This window comes from Adiantum capillus-veneris, chromosome 2, assembly GCF_014529385.1.
Source record: "Adiantum capillus-veneris isolate H3 chromosome 2, ASM1452938v2, whole genome shotgun sequence".
NCBI classification, from domain to species: domain Eukaryota; kingdom Viridiplantae; phylum Streptophyta; class Polypodiopsida; order Polypodiales; family Pteridaceae; genus Adiantum; species Adiantum capillus-veneris.
Genome location: NC_140932.1, coordinates 79,580,434 through 79,595,179, shown reverse-complemented (window position 1 = coordinate 79,595,179; position 14,746 = coordinate 79,580,434). Strand labels below are relative to the sequence as shown.

Below are 14,746 nucleotides of genomic sequence, written 5' to 3'. Positions count from 1 at the left end.
CAGTTGATTGAGAATGCAAGAGTAGCCAGTAATCTGTCAAAGGGAGATTCCAATGGATTTAATAGTAACAAGAGGGTCCCAAGGCAAACAGTTTTCAGCCAAGGGCAATGCTGCAGCAAAGCCTTTTGTACCTCCCACAAAGAAACCCTCCACTAATGAAGCTGACACGTCCAAGAAGTAGTCTATATCTTCTTCAGGGCGAGGACAAGGACAAAAAATGCATTCTTCTGGCAAATCTTTTGAAGAAAGGAAAGCTCTAAGGAGGCCAAGAAATGTTGCATTTGGGAAGAGGAGGAACATTTTGCTAATGAATGCCCACAAAAGAAGTCACGGGATAAGAATGACAAGTCAGAGCATAAAGGAAAGAAGCCAAAGCCCAGTGCACGACTTGTCCCAGATTTGGTTGGTGACCAACCAAACACAGATGCCACGGAACTGTTTAGAGCTGGGGCAAAGTTAGAGACCAGACAGTGCTGGTTTTCTTTGATCCAGGAGCCCAGGCAAATTTCATATCACAAGAATTGGCATCAAAGTTGGGCATTCGTGCAGAGAAGATGGGGTATGACCGGTGAAGCAGGTTTGGCATGCCCAGGTCATTCAGAGCCTGTTACTCCCATTTTGGGGAAGCTTCGTCTGCATATTCAGAGTTATGTGGATGCGAAAGAATTTCATATTATGCCACTTGAGAGTTGTGATGTGCTATTGGGTATCCCATGGTGTTATGGTGGATACTTGCAACAAAAAGATTACCCTTGTACATAGAGGAAAGACTCGTGTCCTTGATGTAAAGCTTAAAGGCGAGTCTGTTCCAGTTGTTTCTAATTCTGCTATTTCATCTATAATAAAGAATCATCTTTCTGCGTACTTGATCTTGGCAAAAGAAGTACCTGAAGTTGTATCTAATTTGTCTACCTTAGATAAAGGCGGGTCAACTTTTCTCAGTGGTTTCAGTGATTGTTTTACAGACTCTTTGCCAGGGGAGTTACCTCCTGAGAGACCTGAGGATCATACCATAGATCTTGTGCCAGGTTCTAGTCCACCGAATAGACCACCGTACAGGATTAGTGCAGCCCAACAGAAAGAGATTATGAGTCAGGTCACCGAGCTTTTAGAGAAGGGGCTGATCATCCCCTTTTCGTTCGCATGTACTCCAAGTGCAGAAGAAGGATGGTTGATGGCGCAAGTGCATTGACTGTCATGCCTTGAATAAGAATATCATCAAGAACATGTTCCCCATACCGAGGATAGATGACATCCTTGATCGGCTTGAGGGAGCGTCACTGCTTACAAGGATAGACCAAAAAAGTGGGTACCACCAAATACGCATTAGGCGAAAAGATGTCCATAAGATTGCGTCCAGGACAACATTTGGTCCCTATGAGTTTCTTGTCATACCATTCGGTCTCACAAATACTCCTGCCACATTCAATAGGATGATAGACAGAATATTTAGACCACATAGAAACTACGTGGGTCCCTTCTTTGATGACACAATTGTCTACTCGAAGTTTAAACAGTAGCATAGGAGTCACTTGACCACAGTCTTCAATGAGTTACGCAAGAACAGGCTACTCATTAATGTAAAGAAGAGTGAGTCCTTTTTGGAAGAGAATCACTTCCTTGGGTACATTGTTTCAAAGTATGGGGTACGCATGGATCCGGCCAAAGTGGAAGCAATTAGGTCATGGCCAAACTTGAAGTCCGTACATGACATCCGAAGCTTTTTAGGCTTATGTTCTATCACGAGACGGGCACACGTGCCAATAGAAAAGAACAGACTAAACAGACTGAAATCAACCAAACTGAAAGAGAGAGAGAGAGAGAGAGAGAGAGAGCACGTGACACGGAGTGGCGGAATTCCACCCAGAGATTACTGGCCCCACACCTTGGCGCTCCTTTCGGTATTTCTTTCTATTACTTCAACTCAGTACAATGCCGGTACTCGCGCTCTGCAGGTTCACCCGGAAGAGTGCAAGAGACTGAGCCCTTCGCACATATTTATAGGCCCTTGGCCTCGCAAGCAATTACATGAAAAGCAATAAACTCAAAAGCATCTGGTCCAAAAACGCTGCACCCAGAAAGCTGCCAGCACGTTTTACAGAAATCTGTACAGGCTGCCACGTCAACACAGCAACGCAAGTTGCAAAATTCTGTATTGTTTGCCATGTCAGCAGTCCAGTGCAGATTGCGGAAATCCGCACAGCTGCCATGTCATCAACTTTGACGCAAGAAATTGTGTGTGTGTTGGTCCTGCTTTATTTTGAGTCACTTGGGCCCCATGGGACGGGGTCTCATAAGCTGGAGGAAACTTCTTCTACTTCTTCTTCTATTGATGCTACTCCTTAGGGTTTAGGCTTCTCAGTCGGGATCTAAAGGTAGGCTCCGTTCTTCAATGACTTGACACGTCAGTAATTTGTGACATCCCCCCTTCTTGAAAGAAAGTAATCGTCCGCCGCGATTACAGCATATCTGCAAAACAACTCAAGTTAGCTCAAAAATTTCCTAGGGACATTCTGAGGGACAATCCAAGTGTTGCTAATTGGACTATTTTCTTAATTTTTTTAATGATTAATCTCTTTTTCTAGGATATTTTATTGTGTACACTAAGAACTGTTAAAAGATTGTAGCTACAGGAAGTGCCATCAAGAACGGACAACTCTGATGTGTCATTTGATGGGTGACGGTAAACATCGCGAAGGAGTTTCCGTAAGTTCGGTGGAAAGAGCCGGGTTACGAGTGCCCCTGATGCGTCACATGATGGGTGACGGGTGCATCAGACAGGGGGCATTCCGTAGGCTAAGGAGGAAATCCGAACTGAGTAAGAGAATACGCGTAAGAACGCAAGCACAAGAATAAAGATGGGTTCAATGAATCTTTTTACGAAAAGCAGGAACATTCGCGGGAGGGCAGATTCTTTCCCGCGAGGAGTCTGTGTCTGCATTGCATCTGTGCCCGTGTTCTGCACCCGAGGACGCCTGGAATGTGTTTGTGTCGCATTGTTTCTAACTCACTGAGTGGTTTTTAAAGTTTAAACAAGTTCACACTTTATTTTATAAAGTGGCCGGTCATTTTAAGTGACCAGCCCTCTTATAATAAAATAAAGCAAGGCTCTTCTAAAAAAAAAGCTACGTTAAAAACCCAGCGCTAATAAGCTACGCAGGGCTGAAAACAGCGAGCCCTCTCTCCTCTCTCTAGAAGCGCCAGAGCTTTTGCTTTTTGTGCCCTATTTCCGCCGGGTGCCCGGGCCTATAAAAAGGCAGCCAGCGTTCCAGTTTTGTACATGCCAGGAGCAGCAGAAGGAGTTAGCGCTAAGGATTCTGGAGCAAGTGCCGGCGACGGAAATCTGCGAGAGTTCGTGTGTCGACGGAGTGCAGAAGTCACTTTCTCGAGCGAGGAGCAACAGGTATAATTTGTCGTTTACACGTCACGAGTATTGCTTTGTGTGGTTGTTTTGCAGGAATCCTCCCTCACGGGAAGTACGACCTTTGCGTCTAAGTACCTTACGGGAAAGTACGGCTTCACGCCTAAGTCCCTTACGGGAAAGAACGGCCTTGTGCCCAAGCCCTCTTACGGGAAAGAACGACCTTCGGGTTGTATATGAATTCTCCCTGAATAAAGAATACTCTTGACGGGGGGGGGGGGACCAGCCCATCTTCTGGTCCCCAATACTGTGTCGATCTTCTCCCTCCTCTCACATTTGCAAAGTATTTTATTTTTTTTCAGATTTCTAAGTGCTCGTGTACGCTCCCGTTTTGTGACACCAAGGGACAATCAGTTTTCTCATTCCAAAATGAAAGCTCTTGATTTGGTGGGTCGTTGGCTTCCCAAAAGAATCTCATCCCAATAAGGAGTCTCATTCAAGATGGGAACTCTTGATATCTTGGGTCGTTGACTTCCCAAAAGTATCTCATCCAATAAGGAATATTCAGTCGGTGGCACATCACAATGCAGCACAAATGCTCACATATGCATGTTACAATACATACAAACATAAAGTCGCCGATGAACACTCCCCCCTCTTCCCCCCCCCCGCTCCCCAAAAAAAAAAACCATCGTGGTTCGGGCCATGAGCTGTTCAAACGACTCCATCATCACTCCTCCTGCAAAAAAACTAAAAAGGTCCAAGCCAGGAGATATAGAGGCCTTTTACAACCAAACGCCCCCCAAACCGCAGCCTGTCGTTTGGAGGTGTTGAGACTGCTGCTAAGACTTCTTAATACTCCCCCCATAAATAACCACAAGGGTCCGTGCCATGAGTAAAACAACAACACTTTTCAAACATTCAATACTCCCTCACAAATAACCACAAGGGTCTGAGCCATGAGCATGAACAAGCATTCTCAAAGATCATTTCTCAATACTCCACACGAAAGTAAAATCACCAATCATTGAAACCAGTATTAAAACCAGAGTTAGACAATTCAAATCGGCACCAAGGCAGCTTTAAAACAGATACCATCCATTTCAACAAATTTTCAAACAATACTTTCTCAAAACAGAGTTCAAAAGTATCTCACTATAAAACAACTAGAGAGTTCATTCAGGGTTTTGTTCGGACAGCCAAATTTTGAGGACGACTGGCTTGCCCTTCTCATCAAGTGATGGTTCGGTTCCGACCCTGTAGAGTCACATCATTCTTGTCAAGCCAAGGCATGTTCAAGAGAACGTCGCAATTGCCCAACTTCATAATGTGGAAATCGGCTTTTCCTATGGATAATCACTGGAAGAGCACCAATGAGAGGTACCACTTTCTAAATTCTGGGTTTGATCGGTAGCTTAGAGGGCTTCGATTTCACCACCCTGTGGATCATAATCAAAGCCCATCTACTTCGGGAATTCGGGATGGATGAAGTTTTCGGTAGCTCCTGTGTCAAAGAAAATTAGGGCTTTCAAGCCATTGACTTTGCCATATGCTCGACACAATTCATTTGTACTTTCAAGGCGTATGCCATAGATGTTAGGTACTAATCCAATGGCCGGTTTAGCTCGTTTGGCTGGAGATGGTATTGGGATTCTGTCCACCGTCGGCGCAAGCGTTGGCTCCGCTGGTCTAGCATTTGTTGGGGACAACCAAAAAGTTATGTCCTGCTTGAAAGCATCCAAAACATCAACCTTCTTGTAATAAGGTGTATGTTGTTGAGGTGTCAAACAAGGTCTTTGAGGTTTGGGTTTCACGAGACTCCCAAGAAGTTGTTTGTTGTAGCCGAAAGTTCTCGTTAGTGGCCGGAGGTTCTTCTGTGGTAAACTCCAGTTTTCCCTTCATCAGTTTATAGCCGGCCGCGGAACGGTCCAAAAGTTCTTGCATGTTTGAGACTTGCTTAGAGAGACAATGGTGGTAGTAGTCCAATGGTGTATCGCTCGCATTGGGCCTCCCAAGCAAACGAACCTAAAGAAAGATACCAAAAGGTATACGTCGAGAAACGTTTGGTTATAGTCGTCCATGGTCTCTATGGCAAGCATTTTGAAATTGCTCCGTTCTGCCAAGATCGGGGTGTTGGGTCAATGATCCCCATCCCCCCTGAGAACATGGTAAGCTGATCACCTGCCAGGCTACTTTGGCCCAAGCGAACTCGATATCGCGGCCTGACCAAAGAAAGTTCCTGATCAACCTCTACAATTGGTTAATACAGGAGCTCAGAAGATCTAGCAAGACATAATGTGCCGAATATTGGCCAACAGCACCTGGTTGGCCACTACAACTCTGCCTGCCAAAGAGAGCCGTGCCGAACTTCAATGCAACAGCTTCCTCCTAATGGACAAGAGGAGGGGAGCAGTTTGCTGCTCAGGGGACACAACCTGACAACCCAAGTATCAAACTGCAGTCCCTGGGGAAATCCATCTAAAACCCTCCCTTGGCGACCAATCAAGCGTAGGAGCACTACCAACCTAGAAAGCCATTGTCTTCCTCCAGTTGATCAATGTGCCTGATGCACAACAAAACCCCTCGAGCCTGCTCACACTTGTGTAGGTTGGCCTCCTGGCCCTCCAAGTACAAAGCTGAGTCGTCGGCAAACTCAGCATCCAATAGCTCGTCTCACCGAATCGAGAGCTCTGACCCACGCAAGCCAACCTGTTGTGAAACCAAAAATCTGTTCATCGCCTCAGCATAGAACAAAAAGAGGAAGGGGGCTAGAGGACACCCCTATCTGACCGAGCACGTGAGCATGAACCACTCCCCTCTAACCCTGCCAAAAGCACCTGACTGTGTGCACGTCTGTAGAGAGCTGACACATTTCTGATCCAAGCATCTGAGAAACCCATCCTATGAAGAGTGCCCTCCAAGAAGTCTCGATCAACTCGGTCATAAGCCTTCTCAAAGTCCAGAAGCAGTATCACCAAATCCTCTCCTCGGAGACGCGCAAGAGCAGACGCCTCCCAATAGTGAAGATGTTGTCAAGAATACTACGCTCCTTGACCAAGGTTGACATGTACGGTCACGTACGATGGGTACACGTACGAAGACGTGCGGTACTAATCGAACTAAAAAAAAATAGACGTACGGTGACGTAACGTACGATGCAAAAAAAAAAAAATCATGCGTCTTACACACTACAAGAGAGACTAAACCAAGAAGTTTTCAAACTCAGAAGTTAGAAACAGAGTTACCCGGAACGCGGAACGGGAACGGCGACGGGCCTCCCTGCGGAACGGGGGAACGGGAATGGGCCCGGAACGGGAACGGCACGGAACGGCAGGCTAAAAAAACACCCAAATATTATTTTTTTTAGCGTTATGTGTTTGAATACAAGTAGTATTTCCTTTGACTCTAATACCCACAAAAAACACGATTCGAAGACCATTTAACCTTATTATGACTTGATTGGGATGTGAGACGCCCAGAGTACATAGCCAGATGAACAACAATGAGCAAACACAATGCCCATAGTACATACACAATGCTCTCAAATAATTGCAAGAGTAGTAGTCAGAGATAACACTTTGGAATTAATTATGGCTAACATAGTAACAAGCCTCAAGGGCCGCCAACGGCCAAGGTGCTACAAAAAAACCAAAGGGGGGCAAAGTTCAAACCAGACTTCAGTGACCACAATACCAAAAGACTGAAGGTGACAAATACCATAAAGATGCTAGTAGCTACAAATGGCAAAGAGGGCAAGGCTCAAGCAGCCATACAAAAAGGTGGATAAATGACAAAGACTCAAGACTCAAGAGCCACTAGCCTGAGAGGCCTCCCAATCCGTAGTAGCCGGCTGTAAATCATGCACATCCTCCCATTCCTCATCATCGACGTCTAGGTCCGGCTCGATCTCAGCCACAGATGAAGTACCTGGTATTGGTGGATGTGCATCTCCACCCGCCTGAGAAGCCTCTTGCTCCATCTCCCACTGTGTAAAAGGATCTGTCTGTTTGTCTGTACTCTTGCAAAGCATTTTCAAATTTGCGCTGACGAAGACAAGATCATTAGCCTTCTCCACTCCAAGCCGATTCCTCTTCTTGGAAGCAATGTGGCTAAAGGTACTCCACAATTGCTCCAAGCATGAGGTACTAACTGACTGGCTGAGAATACGGATCGCCAATCTCTGAAGCTCAGGGCCATCATAGCCATAGTCCTCCCACCAAAGCACTGAACCTATTTTCCTGCGATCAATCTGAGCATCTGGACTGCCAAATGACCCTCGCATCTCTCTGTACTGTCTCAGCTGATCTCTGACAATGCGTCGCCCATCTCTGTCTAGAACCATCTTGTTTAAGATCTCTGTAAATTGGTTCATGACTTCCCTATCTGTCTCTTGCCCTGCACCTTGGAACTCTGGATCCACCATGTACGCTGCCCCGTGTAAAGGAGAGGCATATGAATTCCACCTCGAGCTGCAAAGCGCATGGATCTCCTCATATCGCTCTGTGTTCGGCTCAAGCTGTGCAAGCTGCTCAATCATGCGGTCCATTGCCTCATAAATCTTGCCAATGCAAGGATCCATGCCATCCAGAACTCGAAGCAAATGAACCACCGGTTTTACCTGTGCATCTAGACTCTTGAGCTCCTTCCAGAACTCAAGATCCTCTGCCTTATCCTTGCACAAAATCCCTGCAACTGTCTTTGCATAGGGGGAGGTGGTGAACTCATCACTGATGAAGACCTGTCGGACCGCATTTTGACATTCAAACAGCCTGCGTACAAGAAGAAAGTTGAATGCGAAGCAGGTATCTGAATACTTTAGAAGCACTTTGCCGCCCGACCTCTTGAGGTACTCACTCCGAACCAAGTTGTGATTGTTGATGAAAGTAACCATCTTCACTGCATCAGCAATGACTGGAGCAATCCAGTCTAGCTTGCCGATGTCTTTCAGAAGGTTGTTCAAGCAGTGTGCCATGCAAAAGCACACTGTCACATGCGGATAGTGGCCCTCTATGATAGCTACTGCTGCCCTGTTTGATGCCTCCCCATCTGTGACAAAGGCCACCACGTGTTGCTCACCGATGGTTTCTATGGGCGTTGTCCACTCTGCAGAGAGGACATCGGCGGACTTGCCACTCTCAGTGGCATCATGAGAGTGCACAAAGTACATCTCTCCACTGGAGTATGTGACGAGACCATGGATAGATCTCTTCCTTGTATCGCTCCACCCGTCAGCAATGAGGGAAACGCCATGTTTTGCCCAAAGACGCTGAATGTTGAGGGTTGCTTGCTCCACGATAGCCTTCTCTCGATCGAGCAAGGTGGTTCGGAGAGCCTCTGAAGATGGCGGCACATAGCCGGTGCCATACTCTCCTATCTGTTGCACCATGACTTTCCAATACTCCGACCTATTTCGATCAAACATAGAAGAGGTTAGTATCAAAAAAGTGGAAACGACGATAACGGAAGAAATGAGAGAGAAGATTGATGAATCATAAAACAATGTACATACCTCGCTACGACAAATGGGATATGGTCGTGATAGAAGAATCGGGCCACGGCCGCATCCACCTCTTCTTTCTTCTTTGGGTCCCAAGAGGTGGTAAGGGTCTTTTGGCGACGAATTGGACCTTTTGAAGATGCACCAACACCTACACCGGGTAGAGAGGAAGAAGGGAAAATGAGGGTCTTTGGATCAATACCTTTGCGTGCCGGCTTGGCTTTATGGTTGAATTGCCGATCCTTTTCCTCGAGCTCCTTCCTCTTCTCGATGGTTACGTTGGCACAAAATTTCACCTCATGTCCCGGCACTCGAAGAAAGTGTGCCCTCACTTTGTCATGCCCCCCTTTCCGCGTGTAAGAGCATAGCTTGCATCCCCATGCACGAGAACCTCCCGCCGCCGACAAGGCGCCCTCCGAGGTCACTTCATCCCACCACGACCATTCCTTCGCCTTTTGAGTGTTGCCCGCATGAATGGAGGGGGTTGAACGAGAAGAAGAGGCCATGGATGATGGATTATCCGTGAAAGAGAGAGCTTGATCTTGAACTTTGAGAGAGAGAGAGAGGGATTGAGAGAGAGAGGCTTGCCGCTTGATTCCGTGAGAGCTTGAGCCTTGAGCCTTGAAAGTTGAGGGTTAGAACTTAGAAGTTAGCCCAAGAGAGAGAGAGGTTGAGAGCTTGAGCCTTGAGGCATGCCGCGGCGCCACACTATGGCTTGAGAGTTGAGAGCAAGCTAGGGAGAATGAGCTTGGCTTGAGAGTTGAGAGCAAGGCTCAAGCAAGGGAGAATGGGCCTTGAGGCTTGATGAGTGTGTGAAGAATGGGGGAGGAGGGGGGCATTATATACTTTTTTGACTGCTGAAAATGGCCGTTGGCTGCCTAACAGTCATTTTTTCCAATTTCAAAAATTGCCGTTTATGGCCGTTGGGGCCGTTCCGGTCCGTTCCGTCCCGTTCCAGCCCGTTTCTGTCGTCCCGTTCCGGTGACAGTCTCCAGCCGGAACGCCGTTCCGTTCCGACGCGTTCCAGAAAATCCCAAAAGGCCGGAACGCCGTTCCGGCGTTCCAAGGCCCGAAATGTCCGTTCCCTGGTAACTATGGTTAGAAAACATGATAGATCATATGAGTCATGACATAGACCTTAGTACTTAGTACTAAATACTTGTAACTTAAGTCTTACAAGTTAGAACATGAAAGATCTGTCCATGGACATTGGAAACGGCAATGTCCGAAGAAAGAAGAATCATGATCTCCAAAGTGGTGGCGGTCATAGTAGATACGCTACCCGAGCCTCGCCGCACACAGGTCATGATTGTTTGAGCCAATGCAGCCATTGGGCTCTTGGTCAAATGCAGTCGAGATGCAAAACAATCCCACACCACAAATCGCCCGCCAAAATTAAAATATATAATTTTTTATTTTTTATTTTTAAAAAAAAAACCGGACGAGTCATGTACAGAACGTACGAGTCGTACGGTACGGTACGAGACGTACCGAACGTCCCGTACATCGAACATGGACAACCCTGTCCTTGACAAAACCTGTCTAAGTCCCATGTATAATGCTCTCTAGTAGTGGTTGAATCCTCAAACTTGGAGCCTTTGCTAGAATTTTGTAGGCTGAGTAGAGGTTGGTGATGGGTCGCCACTGTCGAATCTCATCCAAGGAGCCTCCCTATTTGGTGATCCTGTTTGGAATTTGTTTGAAATGGATGGTATCCGTTTTAAACCTGTCTTGGTGCCGATTTGAATTGTTTTGACTCTAGTTTTAATACTGGATTCAATGATTGGTGATTTACTCCCGGGTGGAGTAGTGGGAAATGCTGTTTTGGTATTGTTTGAACCTCGGAACGAAGCACACGGGATGTCTAGGGAGCGTTTCGTTGTATGCTAGAAAACCTCCGAACAATGCAGACGAGATGTCTTGGGAGCATTTGGTTGTATGCTTGAACCTCCAAGAGACGCAGGTTGCGATCTAGGGAGCGTTTGGTTGTATCAATCCTGAGCTCATGGCCCGAACCATTTTAGGTTATTTGCTGGGGGAGTGACGAGGTAATCTTTGAGTAGCTTCATACCGCAGACCGTATGTCTCGGGGAGTGCTCAACAGTGTTGTTCGTTGTGTCTTGTAATATAGATATGTGAGCATTAGTGTTGCTTTGTGATGTACCAACCACTGAATATTCCTTATTGGATAAGATACTTCTGGGAAGCCAACGACCCAAGATATCAAGAGTTCCGATCTAGAATGAGACTTCTTATTGGATGAGATTTTTCCGAGAAGCCAACAACCCAAGATATCGAGAGTTCTGATCTAGAATGAGACTCCTTATTTGGATGAGATTTTTCTGGAAAGCCCACAACCCAGGAAATCAAGAGTTTCGATCTGGAATGAGACTCCTCATTGGATGAGATTCTTCTGGGAAGCCAACGACCTAGGAAATGAAGAGCTCCGATTTGAAATGAGAAAACCGACTGTCCCTCGGATTATCCCTTAAAATGACCCTCGGAAATTTTTGAGCTAACTTGAGTTGTTTTGCAGATATGTTGTAATCGCAGACGATTACTTTCTTGCAAGAAGGGGGGATGTCACAAACTGTTGACAAGTCAAGCCACTAAATAATGGAGTCAACCTGCAGATTTAAACCGAGGGGCCTAAACCCTAAAATAGTTGAAGAAGTTTTACCAACTAACAAAGTCTGCCAAGTAGCCCATTACTAAAGAGGAGTTCCCGCCAACTTATGGGACCCCGTCCGATGGGGCCCAAAGTGACTAAAGACATCAAAACCAAGCAGGATACACACTCAACTAATGACGTGGCAAACCTGTACGAACGCTGACTATTGACATAGCACCTATACAGTTTTCCACGTTTTACACTGACTAATGACGTGGTAGATTGTATGCATTTCCATAGTTTGTGCACGTAGCTTTTGGGCAAGATGCTTTTTGAGACTAGATGCTTTTGAGTTTGAAGCTTTTTATATAACTGCTTTACAAGGCCAAGGGCCTTTAAATATGTGCAGAGGGCTCATTCTTTGGCACTCTTCTGGGTGAAGGTGCAGAGCGTGAGTACCGGCATTGTACCGAGTTCAAGTAATATAAAGAAATATCGAAAGGGGCGCCAAGGTTTGGGGCTAGTGCTCTCTCGGAGTGGAACTCCGCCACTCCCTGTGTCGTCTCTCTCTTTCAATTCAGTTGTTATTGAAGTGCTAAAAGTCTAATCAGTCTGCTCTTTTCCCTTAGCACGTGGTGCCCGGTCCCCGTTACACATAGATTCATGTCGATGCCTCGTTAACGGTGCTTCTCAACAAAGAAAGCAGACTAACAATCAGCAAAAAAACCAGGTGAACTTCTGAAAAGGAAAAAACACAAGACGAAAGAAAAACTGCAGCAGACAAAGCATCCTTCTTGCAATAAAGTGAAAAATGGCATAGGTAGATCTTGTTTCCCAAAAAAGCCTACATGCTAGAGCACAAAAAAACTCCATTGGTAGAGTATCAAGACTCTTAATTGAGTATGCTAACTGACTTTTGCCCAGTGATTATCAGCTCAACTTATTTACTCAATGCATGGAGTGTGGACCCAAAAAATACTTTGGACAAGGCCCATACAAATAAAACCTAACCGTCTTCTCAAAGTCTGTGTCAACAATTTGTCCCTTAAAATTTTCACATTCGATTTCTCTCTCCTTTGACATGCGCAAATTATTGCGAAAAACATTTAAATTGTGGCCCACAAAAACAGCTGCATCTTTTCACATTCCTGAGGCGAGTCGTTACTTTGAAAGAAATAGGATAAACATGATACGGGTAGGTCTCAAACAGAACCACATAACCACACGTACACTGCATACATTAGAGCAAGTCTTCGCTCAACCAGTCAATTAGGGGCCTCAAAGTAAACTACTTAGTAGTGGCTTCAGTAATGTACAACAAAATGAATCCAAATTAAAAACTACATCAAAAAAAGCCTACCAGCGGATCAGCGACCCAAATAAGAAATGTTGCATGATTGGAACCTTCTCGAGCACTTCTGCCTTGTACATTTTCAGCATGCCACTATTCACCTTACCCCAAGAAGGTACTCCTGATATGTCATCAATCATGGGAGAGTGCTCTGCAAGGTATCCCTTCTTTACCTTCTTTACGAAACTGACACACCCTAGATACAAGTATTCCTTCGAAAAATTCTCAAGGATGTCTTCATTGTGTATAGACTTTGGTTTCATGTACTTGTGATCAACCAATTGAGCTGAGCCAAAGATAAAGGGCAAAAAGTGGTAGTCATCCAAGCCCCAAACACCATGTGACCCTGCAGGCTCTAGCCAATAAGTGGTTTGCAGCTTTCGCATCAAGTCGAGGTAGCATACAAATACTCGGGAAACTAGAGCTTGGTAATCATCCTCGTTAACAAGACCAAGCCTAGCTAGACAGAACAAAAATGCAGCAAAATTCGCCTCATGCCCTGTGCCATAATCTATCCGTGTAGCATTGCCAAAGCTATCTGCAAAATATGGAAAAAGCTCCATAACTGCAGGTTCCAGCTCCTTTGGCAGGAGCTTTGCCACAAGGGAAGGCCCTTGCTCTTGAAGACGTGCTTGCCAATCCCGAAAAGCAGGGTTTCCATACCGGGCAGGCTGCTGCAGAGGTAGGATTTCATCCACCCACACAATCATTAGATCTAGGATCTGCACAAGTGTGCGAACAAGAAGAGACTCACTGCAGTAGTCTGAGAGCTTGTGTCCCTTGATAGAATGGCTGAGCGAAGCTATAAAGCCCAAGAAAAGCTTGCCAGCTTCTGACGTATGAAACTTCTCTATGTCTAGAGAGCTGACGATGCGCTTCTTCGGGGTTTGGAAGCAAAAAGGGGGGAGGGCCACAGGGATAGGCAAGGGCTGGGGAACTGGGATAAGAGTTGCATGGATCCCCGAAGAAGCCATCATTGGGTGCACGGCAGGGGCGCGGAGGGGCCTGTATGCAGTTGGTGGCGAGCTCCAATGGCCATATGAGGGGGAAGGTGAGGGTGACTGAGGTGGAGGGAAAGCATCACTGTTGTTCGACCAATTTTGCAATACTGGGTGCTCAGCATCGCCCCCTTCCTTTACATCGCTACTGCTGCTGCAGCTTTTACTGTCATTGATGTTGTTGCCGCTCATTTCATCCGCCATTGCCTTGACGGCCGACAGAGAGCTGCGTTAATAGGGAGAGTGCCCTTACCTTTTGGTCGAATGGAACTGCAGAAACTCACGAGAAGCAGACACTAGGTCTGTACTGGTCCCCTTTGCTCAAGTTGTTAAAAGTTTTGCAGCGATGCACAAAGAAACAGAAACAACGACGAACGACTTGACAACAAAAGTAGTCAGTACTGCACCGTTCAAATCGCTTACATTGCAAACAGCAAAGAGGGGATTTCCACACTTGGGTAGCCCCTCTGTAGAGTCACACAAACTCAGGAGGCAATTAATCTGCACCGCCCGTCTACTCGACGTTACTTTACCGTCGGATTGACAAATCATATCGAGGAACTCTTACCATCAAACTCATTTCGACCTCGAGGACAGTGTCTAAACCGCTCACAAATTTGCAAAATGGATGTAGACAAATAAAGGTGTCCTATCTCAATACACCATAATAGTGAAGATGCATGTGATCATAACTACTCCAAACAAATAAAAAATGTGGCATCCATAACATTTGATGTGCCATCCGAATTGAGCATTGCATACAAGCCATTGGGTGTATGATTCCCCTTGGCCCAAGGTTGATGGCTTTGACAAAGCATGTTGTTACCATACTATGGTAGTGATGTGTGTGAACACATTTGGGACCGTCAAGGCACATTTTTCCCTTGTTAAGAGGTTTAAACGTCTATCACTCTATGGCAAACCACAT

The 14,746-nt window shown here is 46.0% G+C and overlaps 1 protein-coding gene across 1 annotated transcript in view; it reads right to left on the bottom strand.

Annotated features, from left to right (window-relative positions):
* The window catches only part of LOC147463049 (phosphotyrosyl phosphatase activator (PTPA) family protein), a 29,808-nt gene extending 15,561 nt beyond the window's left edge, over positions 1-14,247 (bottom strand). The window contains exon 1 of the mRNA XM_086486802.1: positions 12,830-14,247. Coding sequence (XP_086342928.1) covers positions 12,830-14,022 — 1,193 coding nt within the window. The 5' untranslated portion in view covers positions 14,023-14,247. The remainder of the gene's footprint in view (positions 1-12,829) is intronic.
* Positions 14,248-14,746: the final 499 nt, after the last annotated feature.